The 20992-nt window shown below is 37.4% G+C and overlaps 1 protein-coding gene across 1 annotated transcript; it reads right to left on the bottom strand.

Annotated features, from left to right (window-relative positions):
- Window positions 1-3293: 3293 nt before the first annotated feature.
- LOC139708615 (arginine kinase-like) lies at window positions 3294-20273 on the bottom strand. Its single transcript, XM_071620556.1, has 9 exons — window positions 20197-20273; window positions 12073-12334; window positions 11087-11191; window positions 9843-10010; window positions 8479-8650; window positions 7534-7657; window positions 6430-6619; window positions 5051-5219; window positions 3294-4116 (listed from the first exon to the last, which is right to left on the bottom strand). The coding sequence occupies exons 2-9, from the start codon at window positions 12248-12250 to the stop codon at window positions 3966-3968; spliced, it is 1257 nt and encodes a 418-aa protein (XP_071476657.1). The 5' UTR covers window positions 12251-12334; window positions 20197-20273; the 3' UTR covers window positions 3294-3965.
- Window positions 20274-20992: the final 719 nt, after the last annotated feature.

Consider the following 20992-nt stretch of genomic DNA (forward strand, 5'->3'; position numbering starts at 1 on the left):
CGGTGCCGCGCATGACTTCAAAGGAGAGCAGGAGTTGTCTCTCCTTTTCTAACACCACCCTGGTACTATCAGTACTTGTGTATCGGAAGCTTATGATATCTTATTACAGATGTGGAGTCAGTCGTTTTCGTCTAACATTATTTCTTTTAGAATGCGTGATGTGAATATTTCTATAACAGTTACTGTCAAAGCAACATTCGAATGTATGTCATGATATTCTCTTCTTCTGTGCTCGGAGTGATGCAACCTATAGACTTTCCCGGTTTTTATAGATTTACATTAATTTTGTGTTACAATGGATGCCCAAGCTCTGTTGTTGAGTATTTACACACCTTATATTTTGTAATACATAATATGAATAACTCTAGCTTCAATAACTTTGAAGTTATTGAAAATATAATAACAACTAATTAGTTCAATAACTTCGAATTGCTTGACACTGTAAGCAAAATTTGCAAGATGTGATTGCTACTGACATTTTAGAATCTGTATAGTACAATTGTACTTGTAATCTTAATATGGATAGCAATATGTGATATCTAAACTCATTCTCTTAGCTTCGAAGGAGTTTCGAAAACAAGGATAAACTTGCAGGTAACGCCGATCTGCTAAATCAAATTTCATTTCACGTCTAGGCTCATCATCTGTCCACAATAACACGATTTCCCACACCTGGGAACTTTTCCTCGTCTTGTATCGGAGATGTCTTCGTTTAGTATCTCAATACGTGTATAGCTATCTAAAGTAGAACGCCAACCTAGATCAAGACCTCGTGTACGAAATTCTGAGTTCGATTAGTCAATTCCAAGGCATTGGTTGTGTTTGCCAGTTGGCTTATCAACTTTTTGAAGTTTTGTTATGATTGTTTGCTGTTACTGGGCACTGGGTATGAAATGGATATGAAATAAATGAATTGATAAAGGAAACCATTTCATGTAGTGTCGATTTTGTCTTGCATTTGACAAGAGATTACATTATGCTGAAAGAGCTAGATATCAAGAGAGAAAGGGTATCTCTAAAGTACTATGTTGCATTTTGTTTTCGGTCCTTTTCTTGATTTGCCGATCTTCCAAAACATTTTCTTTTTCTTTTTCGGCCGTCCGGCTGTCCCACAGAAGTACTAGCGAGAATAGAGGGCCCTTGAACTTTGCCCTTGCATGTCACATATAAGGGAGAGTGAGGACTTCATCCACATGATCATCAGAAAATTCCTTTGACTCTCAGGATTAAAAAGTGTTATTGTCTTTGGTGTGAAGGCCTATGAAGTTACTCATAATGGGACATGATGGGTGTGTTGAAATGAAAGAAAAACGGATATACTATTGGTTTTTAAAAGTGAATATCTCTTACATGCATTTCGTCATTTTAATGACCTGGCAAAGTACTTAATACTGATCTTCTTTCATTATAGAACGCTGCGCCTTCAGTATAAAGGAGGTCCAAGGTGTGAATAGTTGTCACTACATTTCTGTCCCGACCGTCACAATTATACGGTACAGTGCTATGCAGAATGGGGGCGAGTATAGATCTGTTGTCTCTATCGGCCATGACGGGCAAATACATTCATGTGTCCGATGCATAATATGTGCTTGTGTATATGCTTGAAGAGAGTGTTGCCAACCGGCTTTTGTTTTGTAGAAGAGTACAATGAACTGGAGTGTAGTTGAAACAGCAAACATTCCCTCTGCAGGAGCACAATCTAGCTACAATTTTATGGATGGATCTCGTGTACTCATCATTATAACGCACGTATTGTAGATAGCCAAGTGTTAAAATCTCGCAGTACTAGTATTAACTCACAATCTTTTTTTTTTTTGCTGTTTTTTACTCTTATGTGTGTGTGTATCATACATACACAGACACGCTATATATATATATATATGTATATTATGTATATTATGAAGAGCTTGCAACCAAAAGGCGCTAAATCCATTGAAAAATTGATTTAGCGCCCTTTGGAAGCAAGCTCCTCATATATATGCATATATTATTTATATATACATATATATGTATATGTATATATAAATATATATATATGCATATATGTACATATATATATATATATATATACGTGTATATATATATATATATGTATATATATATGTACATACATACAACTATATATATCTGCCCAATCGTTATCTTTCTTTTTTTTTATGATTAGCTTCAGGTATTACATTTATCAGTGGAATGACATAAGCATGAAGCGCAACACGAACACATCTATCATTCTGTGTTGAGGTTTATTGAAAAGCTGCTCTGATTGTTACAGTACAGTCGCAGTGCGGTGGGACAATCATCCTCGTACATCGTAATAGGTATGCTCTTTTATGTTATGTATAGGCCCTAGAAACTCTTAGAAACCCTTTGAATGAATTAATGCCTAGCCGTCGCATTAACAAAGAACACTGACTACCCTTGAATATGGTGTATTCAACACGGAGTAGTAACATGTGAACGTGCGATTCAATATGGAAAGGGTGAATTATATGACGAAAATGAAATCGGAGGTAAAACAATTTTTTACCTTGTGTCATTATCATCAAAGGGTAAGTCACTGGCGTATCAATCAGTACTTGTAAAAACTTAGCTGCACCTACAGTCGGTCATGAAGGCGTGCCATCAAACTATATATAACAATTATTGCAATTTCCAGACGATCTTAGCTCATTAGGAATCGACGGGAAAACTGAATACTGCAGTAACCAGACGCGATTGACATCGCACGCCATGAAATCATGATTTTCTTCTTCCTTTTTTTTTTTGTTTGTTTTCAATTACAAGAATGCATAATGCTGGCAAATGTTTTGAAGGAGTGTTTACCTCTTGTCAAAAATGAGGAGCAAAGGTCATAAAAGACATAAGTCTCTTCACTCATGCTAAAGTTGAAAGGCAAAGCTGCTTTCAGATGCCACGCAAACCTCATGTTGCTCTGACGGAAGATCAAACAAAACTATATGATAATGCTAGTCATACATAATATTGTATTTACAAGAAAATATATCTATACACACCTGTTTGGACGGATACCCAAATCTTATTACTCAAGGAATACAAGAACCCAGGTAGAGAAATATACACACACACAGTAAAGCAGTTTATGTTTTGTTAGCGTTTCATCGTCATATTACAACTTATCATGACAACCTCCCAAGCCGTTTATAGGATGAATATTCACAGTATGACCATTGCATTACACGATCACTTTTATCGTAATACGAACACATTAATTGTTACACTTTGAAATCAGAGATGACATTTAGTGTTTTCCTAACAAGACGTTTGCTTTAACCATCACTTTGCGTTTTATCTAGAATACACTGTCGTTTTGACTACATGAAATACAATGCAATGGATAGGGTGAACCGACAGATAATCCACATTTAACAAAAGGTTCCAGTAAACATAACGCGAGAAAGTTGTTTGCATTCTCCATTACACACACTGATCTGGCAATCCTTGAAAACAATCTACTTATCCTGTAAAGAAACCATAACAATTTATTTTGGGCATCGTTCACGCTGTCAGTCAAAGTTAGTAATAGTTTGTACACAATCGCAGATCAATTGATATTCGGCATAAATATATATCTAATCATCACAAGTATGACTGTCTCATATTGTACATGCAAATAAAAAATAACCAGCAAATAAGTTTCCGAATTTCTTTTGTATGCATTTCTATATTTCAATGTGAATTTACCTCACTGCAAATGCCAGAATCTACATATTGTTAACAGAGTCAAGTACGGCCCATTATGCTACCACTTTGTATATGATTATCGTTTTGTTTATAAAACGGCCAACAAACGAAAATATTCTCTTTTGTCAAAGTCTTGAGGTACTTTCCTGCACATGAAATTAATACCTCGTCATTAACATTTACCTCGTTTTGTCACTTTTCTTTTCCTAATTATCTGGTGCAAATTATTGAGTGAGATTCAGAATTTCGTGGGGGTCTAATGTTTACAGCAATGAACACGTCGAGGATTTCTTGGCCTTGGGCTTGGCCTCTTCGGCCGCTGGTTTGGGTTTGTCGCCCGATGCCTCGGCGGCTTGTGCGGACTTTGTCTCCTGCTCGGCCTTCTGCTGCTCGGCCTGAATTGCGGCAGCATTTCTGTAGACCATGGGATAAAACAAAAATAGTTTTTTAAAGTGTGAAATGTATGTTAAGCTATCAGTGTAAATATAACATAAATGAAATAAAATTTTATACAGCTATATATAAAAAACAAAGAAATAAACATACAACCTAATGCAACCTCGATCAGGTCACAATATTCTTTGACAAGACTACGAGTGCAAGAACCGCAACATTGATTCTTATGAAAAGAAAAGAACACACACAAGGAATCGTATAATGCAGACGATATGTCTCGTTGGGTGGGCTGTCACTCTCCTAAACATATTCATGGCATCTTACTGATATTCCCCTCCCCAAGATCGGGACAGGGAAATCAGGTTGGTCCTCAAATATGTTTCGGTCTGCAAGTCTACATGCTTCGTTAAAAGTCATGTCACTTTCTGTATCCCACTATCTCCAGAATAAATTTGTATTATCCAACTCCATGCTCAAAAATACGAAAACGACCGACTAATCATGCCATCCATCACAAAGCATTTCTTGCCTGTTTTTCTCCAAAATGTTGTTATCGAAAAAATTCCTTGTTATGATTGTACTGTTGAAGAAAAATACAAATCAACTCATCGTAACTCATTTAGCCACGTATCTTTTATCACGAAATAGAGTAAAAAGTTAGTGTTCCGCAAAATCAGAGCTTTCAAGATAGCTGCTGAAAAGTCACTTATCTATATAGTCACAGCAATCTCTTTGACGTAGCATCGATATCTCATGCAGCAGTCAAGTTACGTACGACGAGTCAATAATGTTGTATAATAATCATTATGAATATTATCTCTTCTGTGTTTTGGGTTTCAGGTGTTGTTTTTTTTTTCATCAGACAAGCAAGGAAAAAAATAATAATAAATACAAAACTTGTAGAATAATTAAACACAAATTTCGGCATGTTAACTTCCATTTGAAGTTTTACCCAGGCATAAGGTCCTCAATGTCCTCATCCTTCTCCAACCTCTTCTCCATTTCGATGATGGTAGATACGCCGTCGATCACGCACTGCACCTGCTCGACTTCGGATGTCCCGAGACGATCCAGGTTTGAGATGTCGTACACGCCGCCGACGCCCTCGGTGAATTCCCCACCTGGCGAGAGAGAGAGAAGAGCCGAAACTTTACCAGATCCTCACAACATAATTTGCACAGTAGATTACTCACCTTCTATTATTGCCCGCTTTCTCGGATAAGGGCGACAAAATAATGTCGATCTCGAACAGACCGTATTTATGTTGCATTGTTAGTAAGCCTCTAGATTTTATACCCAACTGCTTCAGACGATTATAGTGATATTATTATTATTATGATACTTCACATAATAAATCATTCATTCTTATGATATTTTCATACATTTCTGCTTCTACATGATTATATCTTTTCATTTCGAAATTTAGAAACTATTCAGAAGTGTAAATTCAAAATTCAAACATTTGAATTGTTAAAGTTTATTTTACTCTCTATTCATCATGTGCAAATTGGAGAGCTGGTGATTACGTCGCCACCGCAAAAGTTACCCAATTACATTATCTGAATTTTTAGTGAATTCCCTTTCTTGACATATTATGATATTGATAATAATGAATAATCTTTGTCGTTGCATTAAATTACCGAGTCTCGAAAATACCAGGCAGCATGGACTTACAGGAGAAAGAGACTGTAGTCGCATAGGACCACAATCATGACTTGTAAATATATAGTTGTATACAGAACAGTGGATTAATAGTATAAGGTGATAACATCATTGCCTCTTCTATACTCTGTGCGGAGGCCTGCAACCACAAATGAAGAGCTCGCTTCCAAAAGGCGCTATGTCAATTGAAAAATGATGGATTTAGCGCCTTTAGGAAGCAAGCTCTTCAAAGACAGGCATGGGAAACTCTAAAACCCAATGACTTTCTTATCATTAGTTTAATTTTCTTTTTTTGAGAAACTGCTAGCATTCTGTGCCAACTATTCATTCTGTCCATCAAAGTTAACGTAAACCCGGTGTTGTGGAATTGCACTTATTTTGCGTTAAAGGGATGGTATAGTTTTGGTTGAGAGAGCGCTTCAGATTTTTTTTTTTGGTGAGATATTAGAAACCACTAATGATATGAATTATGAAAGAACGCATATTCATAACTTCAAGGGGGATTCAAGTTTATTTGATGAAATTTGGTTTTGAAATGGCTGAGATATTCAGAAACAAAGCGGTCCTAATAAAAGTTGGTTCCCAATTTTTATTACGTGATACATCTACCTTAGATAGCTCTACTGTTTGAATTTAATTTCATTCGACATAATAATCAACGATACATACTTGTGCCGCGCATCTGAAGACGCAGAGCGGTGCAGATTGCCTTGCAGCGCGGGTCCTTCGACAGCTTTGGAATCCTCACGTGCACGCTGCAACGCACCCCTGTTCCCAGGTTGGTAGGGCAGGTCAGGATGAATCCCAAGTGCTCGTTCCACATGAACTCCTTGCCTTGTTCCTTGATCTTATCTTCAACCTGACATAATGACCGGACAACAACGCATGGGTCAAAAAAAAAAAAAATGAGCGTTCGGGGAATTCATCACGATACATCGGAATCTGACGACAAGACGATGTTGTAATGCCCTATTTTTTCACATTTCATCAAATAAGTCAAACCTCTCGAGATGATTCCTTTTTCCGACTTTGTAAGAATTAGAAAAAAAAATCTCTTACTGGTTTGTTGAATTATTAATGTACAAGAATGTATTGTGCTTCCTGCAGAGATTATGTTACACTGGGGTTTGGCAAACTTTCAACCTTTTTTTTTTTCCAACTGTATTGTAAAATCTTAATTGGTGCAAGCTTTTTACAAGCACATTATCACTGAAAGGAAAGTTTCGATATTCTACATTTTGCAATGTCATTAAGTTGACCACACTGAATATAAAGAAAGAAAAAGCCTTAGCGTTATCTTTTTCTCTATACGTGGCGCTATCGTTTGTTGTTTTGTCTTTTTATTCTCTTTAATCATGTTTCTTTTGAAACACATACACAAACTTAATATCATTCGTATATTTGGATACTCTTGTTAATTCAATCATAATGCGGTACTTTGGTAATGTGGGGATATCGTGGTGCAGTGGACAGGACGACCATGGATTTTCAGCAAAAAGTCATGGGTTTGGATCCCATTCTGTGCTTTTATCCATGGACAAACACGTTTCATCCACAATGCCCCTCGTTACACAGGCGTATATAAACGGGTCGAGGTACCGTTGGGGTACCCCCGGATGCATTGTACGCTTTTCCACAATGCCCCTCGCTGAGACTGGTTTATAATGGACACCTGGTACCGTTGGGGTAATTAGAATGGCAGGTACTTCCGATAGAGTGGCAGTAATGATCATTAAAGAGACTACCCTGGGTAGATAAGATTAGGCGTCATACCTGTGTGAGACCTGAGCAGAAGCGTTCGAAGACCGCCTTCATGTCGCCACCCTTCTGCATGGAGATGATACGGGTCTGGTCCTCCTCGTTGATCCACACCAAGAAAGTCTTGTTCGTATTGTGCCTAACGAGGATAAGATGGTGGGGGGGGGGGGGGGGGGGGCATGATGAATTTGAACCAGTCCATATTTCTAATGAAAGACGCGTTGTCCCTGGCGCATTGTTAGTATTTCAAATAAATGTGCATCACGTGAAATTATAACCTTCAAAAATAAAAAACGTAGGAAACTGTCATCATTTCTATTTGTTATCTTCCTCTTAAAATCTTCCTATTACTGCATGTCGAAGACAAAACTTTGATAAATCATTTTTCTGGACCATCATAAACTGCATGGTCACAAGATATCAGCGTAACTTCACGTTTCTGCGATCTGAAGTTATGTTACCTTGTGGAGATAATATTATGTTACATATTTTGTGAATTAATTGCTTAGAATGACTAAATCCACTATACCAATACAGTTTCGCCTGTTGTTACCAAGGTTTCTCACTGTATATATAATTGGCTTTAACGGGACATGACATTTCCACCTTCAAGATACTATTCTCGACCCCCATCCCCCATATCTGGATGAAACATACGTCAGTACATACAATAATACCAAGTCTAAAACACAGACACATGACACATGACTGAAGCAATGTTTAGAAACGACTGACGCCAGACTTTGCTATCGCATGCAACATAAACTCACTTGAGCCATTTGCTCAGGCTAGATGAAAAGGACATTAGCTTAAAGACAGAGAAATTTTGCATGAACATGAACAAAGCTGATGATTTCTAAACTGCACCGCTGGTGCCAGGCAGCATATTATAAAAAAGTACGGACAGGAATAAGCGAATCATACGGTATTAATTTTCACGCCTCCGGGGGTAATACGTACCAAATGCCACGCCCATCGGGGAAGTCCCTTGCCATACCTCCGCTGAGGAAGTGGCGGGAGATGGGTTTCTCGAAGAGGAAGTGGTCATCGATTAGCTGTTGCTGGTCCTCGGGACTCATCGACAGTAGGGAGTAATACTTTCCCTCGAACTCTCCCGACAGTGAGCACAGAGCTGCGATGATAAAGTTCGGGATGATATTCATGGTGGTGACGATGGTATTGATGATATATCGTATATGAATTTCAATACAAAGGAATGACAATTAAAATCGCGCTGCGTTAATGACGAAAAATAGAGGAAATATTCAAAATCATCTACGGTCACAACCACAAATAAAGGCAATATAGATTGATGACATTAGCACGTGTATGGGGCTACTGAAAAACGGCAGTTTTATACATTACTCGAACATTCCTTTCATTTTCATCAACATAATTCGAAAAAAAAACATGAGAAAGACTGTTCCTCATTATTTTGCATCCATTTGCAAATTAGTGTTATTGTGAGGGGGATGTGAAAATGATGGTAATGACATAAAAACAGTTGGTTCTGGCCCAAATCGAACTCTACTAGACGGGTATCAGCTCCAGATGTTGATCTTCATTTACGAATCCAGGCACATACACGAGGGAAGTATCGCAAGGATCTATAATCGACGTTGTGACATTTCACTATGCCCACAATTACTTGACTGCTCAAACAGTATGGAAAACAGGTAAAACTTCCATTACTAGCTTCAACTCATGTCTTGCATCCATATGGGGGGGGGGGGGGGGGAGGAGGGGGGAAGTTTATCAAAAATAAAAGCGACAATACAAATCCGTCACCTTTATGAAGTGTGTCAGAGTTCTAAACACAAATCAACAAAAGAAAAAAGAAAACACGCACACACATAACATTCTACGAAGCCCAAAACATTGTTCCAGTCAGAAGTCTTAGTACCAGTAAATAGAACAATCAATTCACATAGTGTATTTTTCATGGTCATCTGCAATTTATATTTCATTCTTTTAACTCGTATGATCAGCATGTATGTGTTCCTGTATGTTCATTATCATGTTATGTAACTGTTTTCAAGATGTACGGACTTGTGGAAGAACAGCCTGAGGGTGAAGCAAGTGCCCGTGTGGGAATGAAATTAAAATAAATGAATGAATGAATGAATTATATAGGTTTACCTTTTTCCGGCTTTCAAGTTCGTGCCCCTTTACCTCTTTCTCTTTCTCTCTTTCTCTCTCTCTCTCTCTCTTTCGTGCACAAACTCTTTCTGCCCGTCTTCTCCCCTTCTCAAATCACTTATCTATCCATCCATCTTCATATTTTATTGTTGTATCTTTGACGTATGCCCTGGATGTATGCTTACCTTCAGAGACAAGCTTTTCAACTTGTCGTCTCTCACTGCGAGCAATATGTGGTGACAGGGCGAAGCCCTTGATGTTGCGTCCGGTCCTGATGCGAGAGCTGACAACATAGTTATCGTCGAGAGGTCCGCCCGTAATCTTCGATGGGTCCAAATCTGTCTTGTGATTGTCTGTGTTGGAAAGATCATTTGAATGTTTAAAAAAAAGTTATATACACTACTCATACAATAATGCGCATTCGTAGATTGCAGCTGATACTTGAAACTTTTTTACAGGCCTGACTGAAGTTACTTCAGGCGGACACTATGTATTGTATCAAATTGATAAGCTATTTCCTTACCAAATGCATTTCGTTGCACTTTAACAGTATAAGGCTATTAAAGGCATAATTTACCATTTGCAGATGAAACAAAAACACATCTTTAGTGCTTCAAAATAGTTCTAAAATGTGAGTTAAGGGTGGAAACAATTAATGTCAAAATTTGAATCAGTATATAATTAATGTTAAGTATTGTTAAATATACAGAATGTGAACAACAGTTGTCATAAAAATGTTTCTAAACTAAACCGTCTACAGTTATGGTTTATTGAGAAAAAAAAGTGATATCTCCTTATATTTTAGGCTTTAATACAACATTTTTACATGGTAAGATGTTTTGTGATACAACTGACCTACACATATGCATCAAATGTGATATCTTGAACATTTTTAAAATCACTGCTACCAATGGTAAACAGTATCTTTAAACGATAAAGTATCATTTATATTCTTTAGATCTTGTTGACTGCCTTCATATCCATTTGAGACTTCTAATGCTGTGGGATGTATTTCCAGAAATATTTCAGTGGTACAAATGTACCAAATAGGCCCTTGGGCGGCAAAAGGAGAAAACGCAAAACGCAATAAGTCATTGCGCATTCCCCCTAAGGGTACAAGGTCACACAACATATCGGGGGCCAAACATTAACAGGGGTCAGAAGAATCATACGACTCCGTCGAATTCACTGGAAATTTTCAAACTAAAAATCACAATACAATTTTTTGTTAGCTTCTAAATTCATTGACCCGTTTATGTTGTCTCCAATTGGGCGATCTAACCTTAAAATCTTATCCAACATTGAACGAAACCATACACATTTTCAGACTTCGATTGGCCATTTCCTTTTGATGGGCTGCCCTGTATGTATGGGACAAGTTTGATTCCACCTAGGCTAATTTCCCGCATGCAATTACTGGCGGACTCACCTGTTGTCTTGAAGCCATTGTGGTATTCGTCGATAACTTTGTCGAAGAGGTCAGCGAAGACTGTGTAGCATTCTTCGTCGCCGGCGAGAATTCCGACGTGAAAATCTGTGTAGAGGAAAGGAATGCTCGTGATTAAATCGACTCTTCAGATCCGCATAGCAAAATGTCAAGTTTTATTTTATTTATCATTATCATTATTTTTTTTTGCAGCGTGTTTACATGAAAACTTCTCAAACGGATTCAACATTTCACGGGTTCACAAGCTATCGTTTATTTTTATATCGTATCATAATGAAATGGGAACAGGAGGAATGTCTTCATCAATTCCAAATTTTCTCAATGGAGCATAAATGAACACACAACCAAAACAACACAATACAATTTGAGCATTATACTTTCACAGGTGTGATAATTATGTACTTTGCTTCATGGCAAATGTTATAGTTTTCAATAAAAACAGAAATACAAAAAATTCCAAATTTTCTGCTAAGCTTTCATTACACCGACCAAAACAATGCTCTTTTGGGCAGATTAATGAAAACAAACAAACCCGAGTTTTGACAGGGATTAACTCCTGGGTAACGCGTATTGTGTCTTAATGACGGCACTGAATCAAAGATGAGGGTAGATCGTAGAATGATGCTGTTGAAAGCAGAGACGGACTGAAAATAAGTATTAGCTTTGAACTCGCATATCTTCTTTTACACGTCAATAAAAATATTTGTCGCACTGGACTATCACAAAATGTTATCTGAAACTTCAAAATTTATCACGAAGTGGAGTCTCGTCAAAGTTTTCGTCACTTTATACTGAAAGGTATTGTTATTGGTCATTATGCATGCCATGAATTTTGAGCCCACGTTAACCCGTTCTTGCATGTATATGCATGGGATGCATTACAATTCGGAGCAAAATTCAGTCTTTTATTTACGGTACTTCAAAGAAAGATCAAGCGCTCTTGGACTGGCTGCTTATAGGCGGCTAACCTGGGTTGTCCACGCCGTTCTGGATGGCCCTGTCGATGGTGAAACCAGACGATGTCTGCACGTCACGCAGCTTCTTGTACACGTCTTGCGTACAGTACTTGGCCAGAAGGCTGTGGTGACCGGCAAAGTTCGGGTAGTCCTCACTGGCGTCGTACTCTAACTGCTTTAAGTTCGCCATGTTTCTTTCCTTTGGTTTATCGAATTTGATGTCTCTGGTCTATGAGCTTTCAAGATGGCTTAGTGAAGCAGTCGTCAGCTTTTCCTGCTGGTAAGAGTCAGAAGGGGACATGGTTACTGTGATTGAAGTCACACAAAAGTTTAAATTCGAAAGGTACCGGTACTTTTAGTATCAAAGCATTTTTGTAAAACTGAACACAACGTTAATTTACCTGTCTTTTTTATTCTTTTTTTTTTTTTGCTTTAAGAAGACAGTATCACACAGATGAAGACATATACAATCAATATCAAACATCATAATTCAATTTCAAACTTTCATATTGTATCTATTTTTCCCCCTCTCCGTCGTACCACTGATTCTTATAGTTCGTGTACATTCATTTCCCCCTTCTTCGCAGACTTTTGCACACACAACCATTAAATCACGGTAAAGTGGTAAGGGTTTGTACGAAGAAGGTGAGGCGCCATTAGAAGTCATTATTGGACAGTACGAAATAAACTTTGTGAGTCGGATAAAAGAACACCTTCGAAAGTTGCAGCTCCCCCAAAACTGCAAGAAGCAATGGAATAGATATGGGCCATTTTTATTTCTTTTCCCCCACTTCCACAAACACATACATGTATAATGTGACAGTGCTTGCACAACACCCATGTTTAAACTAATCACCACAGCTTGCAGTATACGTGAAATTCAAGACAAGGTGTAATCAGAACATGGATCGAATGTACGCCACCTTTCCGTTGTTATTTTTTCCTTTCTTTTTTATTCTACTGCCAAAATGCCTAGATGTAACCGCCATCAATCTCGCAACGCGCAAGACTGAAATGTCTTTGGGGTCTATCCTGTTACGCACGAGGCGCCATTACTCGCGAAATCAAGGTCACGTGCGAGACGTATCAGGCAATGCTGTTCTCCTTCAGCTCCTATTGCGTCTCACACTGCTTGCCTCGAACGTCATTCGAGGATTGATGGTCACTATAAATCGAATTTAAAGAGACATTCCAGACGATTTATAATGTTTAACATCACGTAGCATATCGATAGTACCACGTATATAGATTTGTGGAATCTATTGTGGCCCTGAGCAGATGAATCAATACTCTAAAAACTCAAAAAACACAATACGCTGAACAAGGATGATCACAATCATAGAAGGCTCACATATTCCAAAAATGTAAGCAATGTAGTTCCATGACATTGCCATTTACTCAACAAGTCCACCTGGGTAAAATTATGCATGCTTTCTTCTTTTGTTCTCTTTCCTTGAGCACCCACTCATGCATTCTTGTCAAGTGTGTAGCTGCTATGTCATCATCCTCGTTCATTTTGATTTGTTATCAATTTTTGAGAACATTCTTATTCCTCATTCCAAACATTACACATACTTTGTTTACCCAGTTTAACCATATACAGTAGGCGTTCAATTGCCAAAGTCTGAAAATCATTAAGAAGTCTCCTGTAACGGCATGTCCATTATAAAATGAAGTTTAATGACAGGTTGAGAGCTTTTCTCCCATAACATACGTTTTTTTTGCTTATTCCAATTTTCAAATCTACTTTAAAGTGATTGAGAAACAGTAACAGAAACATAATTTGTGCAGGAAATAGGCTATACGTGCTGACTTCGTGAACATTACGATGGGTTACAGGAAATCGTCAGGTTATTTTTGCTCGTTACAATGAGATATGGAATTCTTTTTATTACAGCTGAAATGTTCTCTAACATCTTCGGAGTAGATCTTTACGAAAAGCTTGCTGAACAAAATTAATGCAGTGCAATGGATGAGCACTGCACTCTTTCTTTCGAAGCATACTACGACGAATTTACAGGAATTCAAGCGGGTAAATGATGCGTTGGTGAAAAAATATATATTGCACGGTAAGTTGAAAGCAAGCTTTGACAAGTTTATGGACGTATTAACCATGCATGTGTAGCTCACTACACGCATAATGAATTCAAAGCCCTTTTAATAGCACCATACACATGCATGCCTATAGGTATTATAAATGGAAACTCTCTTCCCTGTCAGTAGAATATACTATCGAGGTATCCATGACGACGATCAATTTTCAACAGCATTACTTCCACGAGTTCGGAATGGTTGTTCTTGCATACCGTAATTAATACGCATTATCGGTTCATTTACTTTAAAAGTACCAAAGCAAAAATCGATGGCGCGGCATTCGACTGTAGTCAATGATAGCAGCTGGTTCCATAGGGGATATCAAAGAATTACCGAAGCCTAAAAATATAAGGGAAACTATTCGTGGCTGTGGTCAGACGATTTTGTACAAATCTACGTTCGATGTTTGCGCAGTCATAGCTTACATCACGAAGAGGAATTTTGCAATACTACGTATTCAGGAAAGTACGAATTTTGACCTCACGAATAAAACAACTTATGATAACGGTTGTCATAATATTATTGTTCTATAACTGTCACTGCTACATCTATATTATGTATGTGGCCTATCATAGCATCTTTCGGATGAACAGTACTGCTATCACCATGTTATATACTTTCTATTCCTTATCTGGATGATGATACAACCAATCATAGAAATGATAAGAAATGATAAAAACAAATCTTCTTCGGCTTTGATTACGTCAGTAATATATTCAGTAGTCTCAGATGTTGTCGTCTTACATGATGAAGGAATAAGTTCTGGAGGACGATTACCATTATTATTCTCTTGATGAGCAAACATAGAACCCTGTTCAAAAACATATCACTGACGTTTCTTCTATCTTTTCAGTATCATCACATTGAACATTTCATGCTTGAAATAAAATTCAACATTTCAAGCATCATTTCATATACCTCCCTTGGCATGTATAAAAATGTGGGGGGGGGAGATGGATGCTTGCAAAGTGTGTGTGTGTGTGTGTGTGTGTGTGTGTGTGTATGTGTGTGTGTGTGTGTATGTGGGTACGTAGACCAAAGGGGAAACGAAGTTGTCGTTAAACTTCATCACTGTTCATCATGACGTGAAGACAAGATTTCAACATTATCATCAATGCACGAACCCATGATCGTAGTAGAGCGATGCCGGTCTCTAATTGAATTGTCTTTAAGATTAAAACACTTTCTAATAATATATCGGATTCAAATAGGAAATAACTTCTATCATTTTGTGTGTTTGATTTTATCATGTTATTTGAAATCAATTTGAAAGTGGTGTTGAATTGCCCTTTAACTGAAAATTTTATTCTGTCGTGTAACCAAATTCGAGTTTTGTGACGTCATCAAGATAAAATCGTTTGAAACCGCAAGAGTTCTGCGGCTTTAACAGCTGAAAATTCCAGAACGTAGCATACTACTGTACATGAATCACAAGTACATGTGACAAGTATAGGTGACAGAGTTTTTCAACGAAAAAGAAAATGTCAACTCGCATCACAAAACCAACAGATTTCCACAGATATGATTTGTTTGTGTAAAGAGTAGATTCTAAAATGGGAGATTCTATCACAGCCGTGAAAATAATACTAATAACTCATCAGAATTGGGTGCTCCTTACTACGCGTATTTAATGATGGAGACATAAAAATGTAAGAATGCCTTTTCGGAAAAAGAGGGACTTTGAAGTTCAGGGTTTATTCAAGATTTTTTTAGTGCATCACTGGAACACTCATAACAATAATCTTGTGATGATTATGTCATATTATAAAAACTATATTCCTGATCGTTATAAAACTTTCTGTCTTAGGTTTTCGTGAGCACTTTCACATACACTCAAGGAATGGAGAAAGAAAAAACAAACAGCTATATAGTAACAACAAAAATGACGTAAATTGTTGAATATAGACCTTCACTTGCTAATACTAAATTTCATGCTTTTGAATTCGAAGTTTAGTTTCAGGAAAAGGTCAACTTTGTCTTTAAAACAGCAAAATCGCACAATCGGCTTTGTTAACCCAAATATTGTTTTAAGCATACTACGTAGATAAAAATCAGTCGAATGGGATCATTTTGTGGGGCTTTTTTATGCAGGGTTATAAAAAGTAATGACCAAGTAGCTACTGGTGGGTATCAAAGATGTCAACGTATGATTAGGAAAATCAATATAGATAGAATAAGTCACAAAACGAATATTGGGTGACAAATTGTATGCATGAAGAAACATCATCATCGGAGATTTTCATTAAAAGATGTTATAAATATTGGTGTCTATAACTTTTTATCTATCTCAGTAACATTTTAATTCACAATATGTTACATTTTTTTTCGTACAAACATTCAAAATTGTTAAGATTTATCTAAATATCACCGAAGAAGATTCGAAAACATGTTCACGCCCAACGAGACAACCCAAACATGCCCAACACACAAAACCATGAGATCGAGAGGGATAACTTATAATCTGAAGTGTGAACACGATGTACAAGTATTACCATCAATCTATCTTCCATGCCTAAGGCACGCACGGAATTCCAGATTGTACTACGATTCTATTTCGAGCTAGACGTCGAGAAACCACTCACACACACAAACACACACACACACACACACACACACACACACACATACAGACACATTATACTCACACAAGCTATATATTTCATTAAGATGTACTGCTCACGTAAGCCACGTACATTTCTACTCATCATTATGATCCTTAATGCAGATAACAGACGATCCACAATACTTATGGAGACTAATGGAGAATTTATGTTTAAAGGGATGGTACAGTATTGGTGGAGATGAAGAAGTACAGAGCATACCATTTTAAGAGGAATTCAAAGTTTATTTGATGAAAATCGGGTTTGGAAAATGCTGAAACGTTCAAAAACAAAGTAAAACAAAACGATCGTAAAAAAATATGGGTCCCACAATTTATTAGGATCACTCTGTTTTGGATATCTCAGTCATTTCAAAATCAATTTTCATCAAATAAACGTTGAAATCCGCGTGGAATTACATGCTCTGTCATATCTTATAAGAGGTTACTCACTATCTCACCCAAATGTGATAAAAACCTGAAGCTAAGTCTCAACCAAAACTATACGCTCCCTTTAGAAATGATGGAGATTTCGTTGACATTGATGAAAAAAAAAAACACACCATATATAGTGCCAGAATAAACTGATGTCCAATTTTTCATCTATACATAATATATGCAATAGCAGTAATCATCCTGAAGAATTGGCAGAAGAATTTTCGCTGCCAACACAATGAGACAATATCCAGCAAGACACAATGTAAACAGTAGAAACCAATAATTGCAAATGCGATCAAAGGTCTTTACATGTGCTACTTGGACAGACAAGACATCGTATTTGTTAGCTGTCAACTCATTCTAAAAAAAGGGCAATACGTGAGTATGATATACAGCAAACCATAACCACATGACTGTATTGCACTTTATATCGATATGTCAGTATTTTGCGCCGTCCAAGGTTCTAGAATGACGCAATAACGTTAACATTTATTTTCGTCATTATCAATAATGCTTAATCTTAAATTAACATATGCATTATATATATATATATATATATATATATATATATATATATATATATATATTTCGAGCGATGCTATACTGCTCAGGGTTCGCAGGCATTGCTTCTTTCCACTAAAAACAAGGACCAATAGAGATAATAAAAATAATTATGAAATACAATAAAAATAGCAACATTAATGATAATAATAATAACAATAATACTTGTGAATTCATATTGCGCAGTTTCTATAAGTTTCTGAGTAATAATATACTCAACTGCGCAATAACAATATGATATAATCAAAATAAAAGAAAGCAAATAGATTAATAAACAAACAACATGCCATTGTATTAAACCTTAACTGAACATCTTGCAATATAATAAAGATCTAAAGTTGAAAGGGCTGATAATTACATAATGATTACATAAATCTATCGTCGTTCATAAAATGTATCTGGAAGTATGCAGAAATGTGCTAAAACATGACTACGGAAAACTTTCTCGAAATAGATGAGTTTCAAGAAGATTATTGAAACTGTCGATTGATGATGGATGGAATACGCTTATATGTATAGGTACAAACGATGTGCCAAAATTTGTAGCATCTAGGCATATGTTTTACTCGTTGCATATTGCTTGGAAAGGTTGCTAAAAGACCGTTTGTTGTGTTAGACAGACCTCCCCGAACAAACACAAATACTAGGACGAATCAAATGCATAGGCGGGAGAATAAAGTCCGTGTCCCCGAGCACTACACGATGGCCTTAGTAACCCTATTGATTTCAGGTACATGGCAACAGGCGGCATTGTGACAACCGGAGAGTCTGAATGAAGGAAGGCGATTGTAGCGAACAAAGCTAACTGGGGGCAACTAGCACAATAACAGCCGTAAACAATTCTTTGCTCAGCGGAAGGTGCCGCTTTGAAATCACGACGAACATGGCACATAATGGACTTGAGTGACATAGTAGCGAATTGCACATCATGTTGTTCGGGTCTTCTACGTATGCGTATGTATAATTCCCGGGTAAAATTATGACAGTAACTCATATTTTGCTCAGTGAGCAGTGACCTATGTTTATGGAAGGGCACGAGTAAGAAAACTGGGTCACTTGATTTACTAAGCGGAACATATAGGAAGCCAGGAAACTCTGCGAGTGGGGTCAACGGCGGAGTTTACAAAATGTCGCCAGTGTGTTCGCACGCGTCCATGGCAACTAGCTTTAGAGCGTACAAAGGGGCGGTCTCGAAACAGCCACCACGCTTTTCGACGATGGTGTGTAACAACTCGTAGTTCAACTCTAAGAGGGAAATCACCTGATATATTATGTTAAACGCCCTAACACAGATCATAAATTCGCTCACATTTCCACTGCGTTGTCATTTATAAAACAAGACATTTTACAGAATGCGATCATCTGGATATGTTTACGCTAGCGTGATATGCGTCTAATATTTGTTTAGAGATAACGACCAGGTTAATAGACTGTGACAAAAGAGCTACTCTACCGGAACTGTTGCCAGAATTGCATATCTACCAACTAGTAAAAAGGGAATATGTGACATTCTAAAGTATTTTGGGAAATCATGACCTATCATAAATCTCCCCTTTGCCGCCCTCTATAATGCATCATGATTAATTGTATTTTTTTCTAAACCTTAATTAACCGCATGTTTATAATGTATTGTTGTCGCGGTGTTTTTTACTAATATGGCAAGCATCATCAATGTCAAAATGCTGCTCGGTCACAGTCACTAAACCCCGGTTTCCCAGTTGGTTCACTGTTAATTAAGAATGCAAATACCTTCATCGACTAATTCTGTCATCTAATATTTGCATTCAGTATTACAAATGACGTAAAATTGTTGAAACAACATGCCAATATATCAATTCAGAATTAATGGTATCTTAAATAAAACATCATTATACTTAGGCCTATACTCTACAGGTTAATAAGGCGAGTAAAATGCTCAAAACACACAGCTGTTCATTTGGGTTTGAAATGAAATCCTCACACATGCCATAGGCACCTGCGCTCTTTCTCTCATTGAATTTATTGGCAACTTTTGGATTGCTCACGTTTCGGAGCCCACAACCAGATATTATAAATGGCGGTCACATATACGTTCCCTAATAACGACACAAAAACGAAGACATTATGCATGGCTTCTGCACCGACTTTGTTCATATGATTATCATTATCTGTTCATGAAGAAAAGACATTGCATAAGTCCAAAGTTGGACCGAGCAAAAATATTAACAAATAAAATACATAAGAAATACTGATTAAATGCAGTTCGCAGTGAGGCTTGGATGAGGTACCTTGATACGACGGGAGCTACAAATGCGAGAGTCCTTGATATTATTACAAGCAGCCAGGGTTTACCTTTCCAGCACCCTACCTGTTAAAAATGACCCCGGTTGTAACTCTCACTGTCTAGATAGTCATGAAGTAACACCACTCTCAAACAAAATTACTCGAAATATAAAAGTACTCACCCTTTTAATTTGCTAGTATGTAATGAGACCTGAAGATATACAGCGCGTCATGTGCACTACACTAGCGACTCCCGTATCCGATGGACTGACTGGATAATGCGTACGTTCGGCTAGAAGAGATAGAAAAATGCTACGCATCTGTATAATGCAATCGGGATGGCGCTGGCGCTGGGTACGCATTGTGTAGGGCGGGGAGCTCAAGAGGTGATCGATATTCAGTACAACTGTACTTGCACGACCATTATTTCGCACGGTCGCGTTCTTGTGCTAGGTCGTCTGCTAAACACATTTGTGCGTACATCATGCAGATGCGAGAGGAGATGACTTCTCTCAAATCCCGCCAAGTAAAGATGTGTCCTATAGCTCGCGTTCTAGAAGGCTATACACGAGGAAACGGGGAAAAGAGAGAAACTCAATCACAATCTTGAAATTTTCAGAAAATGGTATTGATTGATGAAATAATAATACGTTGTTTCAGTCTGATCTAGTTATCTATAATCTGTTTTCATGCCTTGATTATCCAGAGCCCTATACAGCCTGGCATCTCTTATGAAAATCTTTCTCAATTCCCATCCTCCCATTTCATAATATTCACTTTGTGTAAATATCGAGCATTCGCAAAGTCGACATATTAATCTCGGGCATTTATCAACCTATCCACCTCCATTTAGCCTTATTATCGGACAGAGTGATTTGATGTTATATGGATAGAGCTCGTTGGTGATTTTCTGTGTCTTTATTGTGCTCCTATACATAGGCTTATATCAAATTTATCATCTAGAGTCAAGTGTCATCA

Source organism: Diadema antillarum, unplaced genomic scaffold (assembly GCF_040938485.1).
Source record: "Diadema antillarum isolate AM-2024a unplaced genomic scaffold, OU_Dant_1.0 seq00001356_RagTag, whole genome shotgun sequence".
Taxonomy (NCBI): Eukaryota; Metazoa; Echinodermata; class Echinoidea; order Diadematoida; family Diadematidae; genus Diadema; species Diadema antillarum.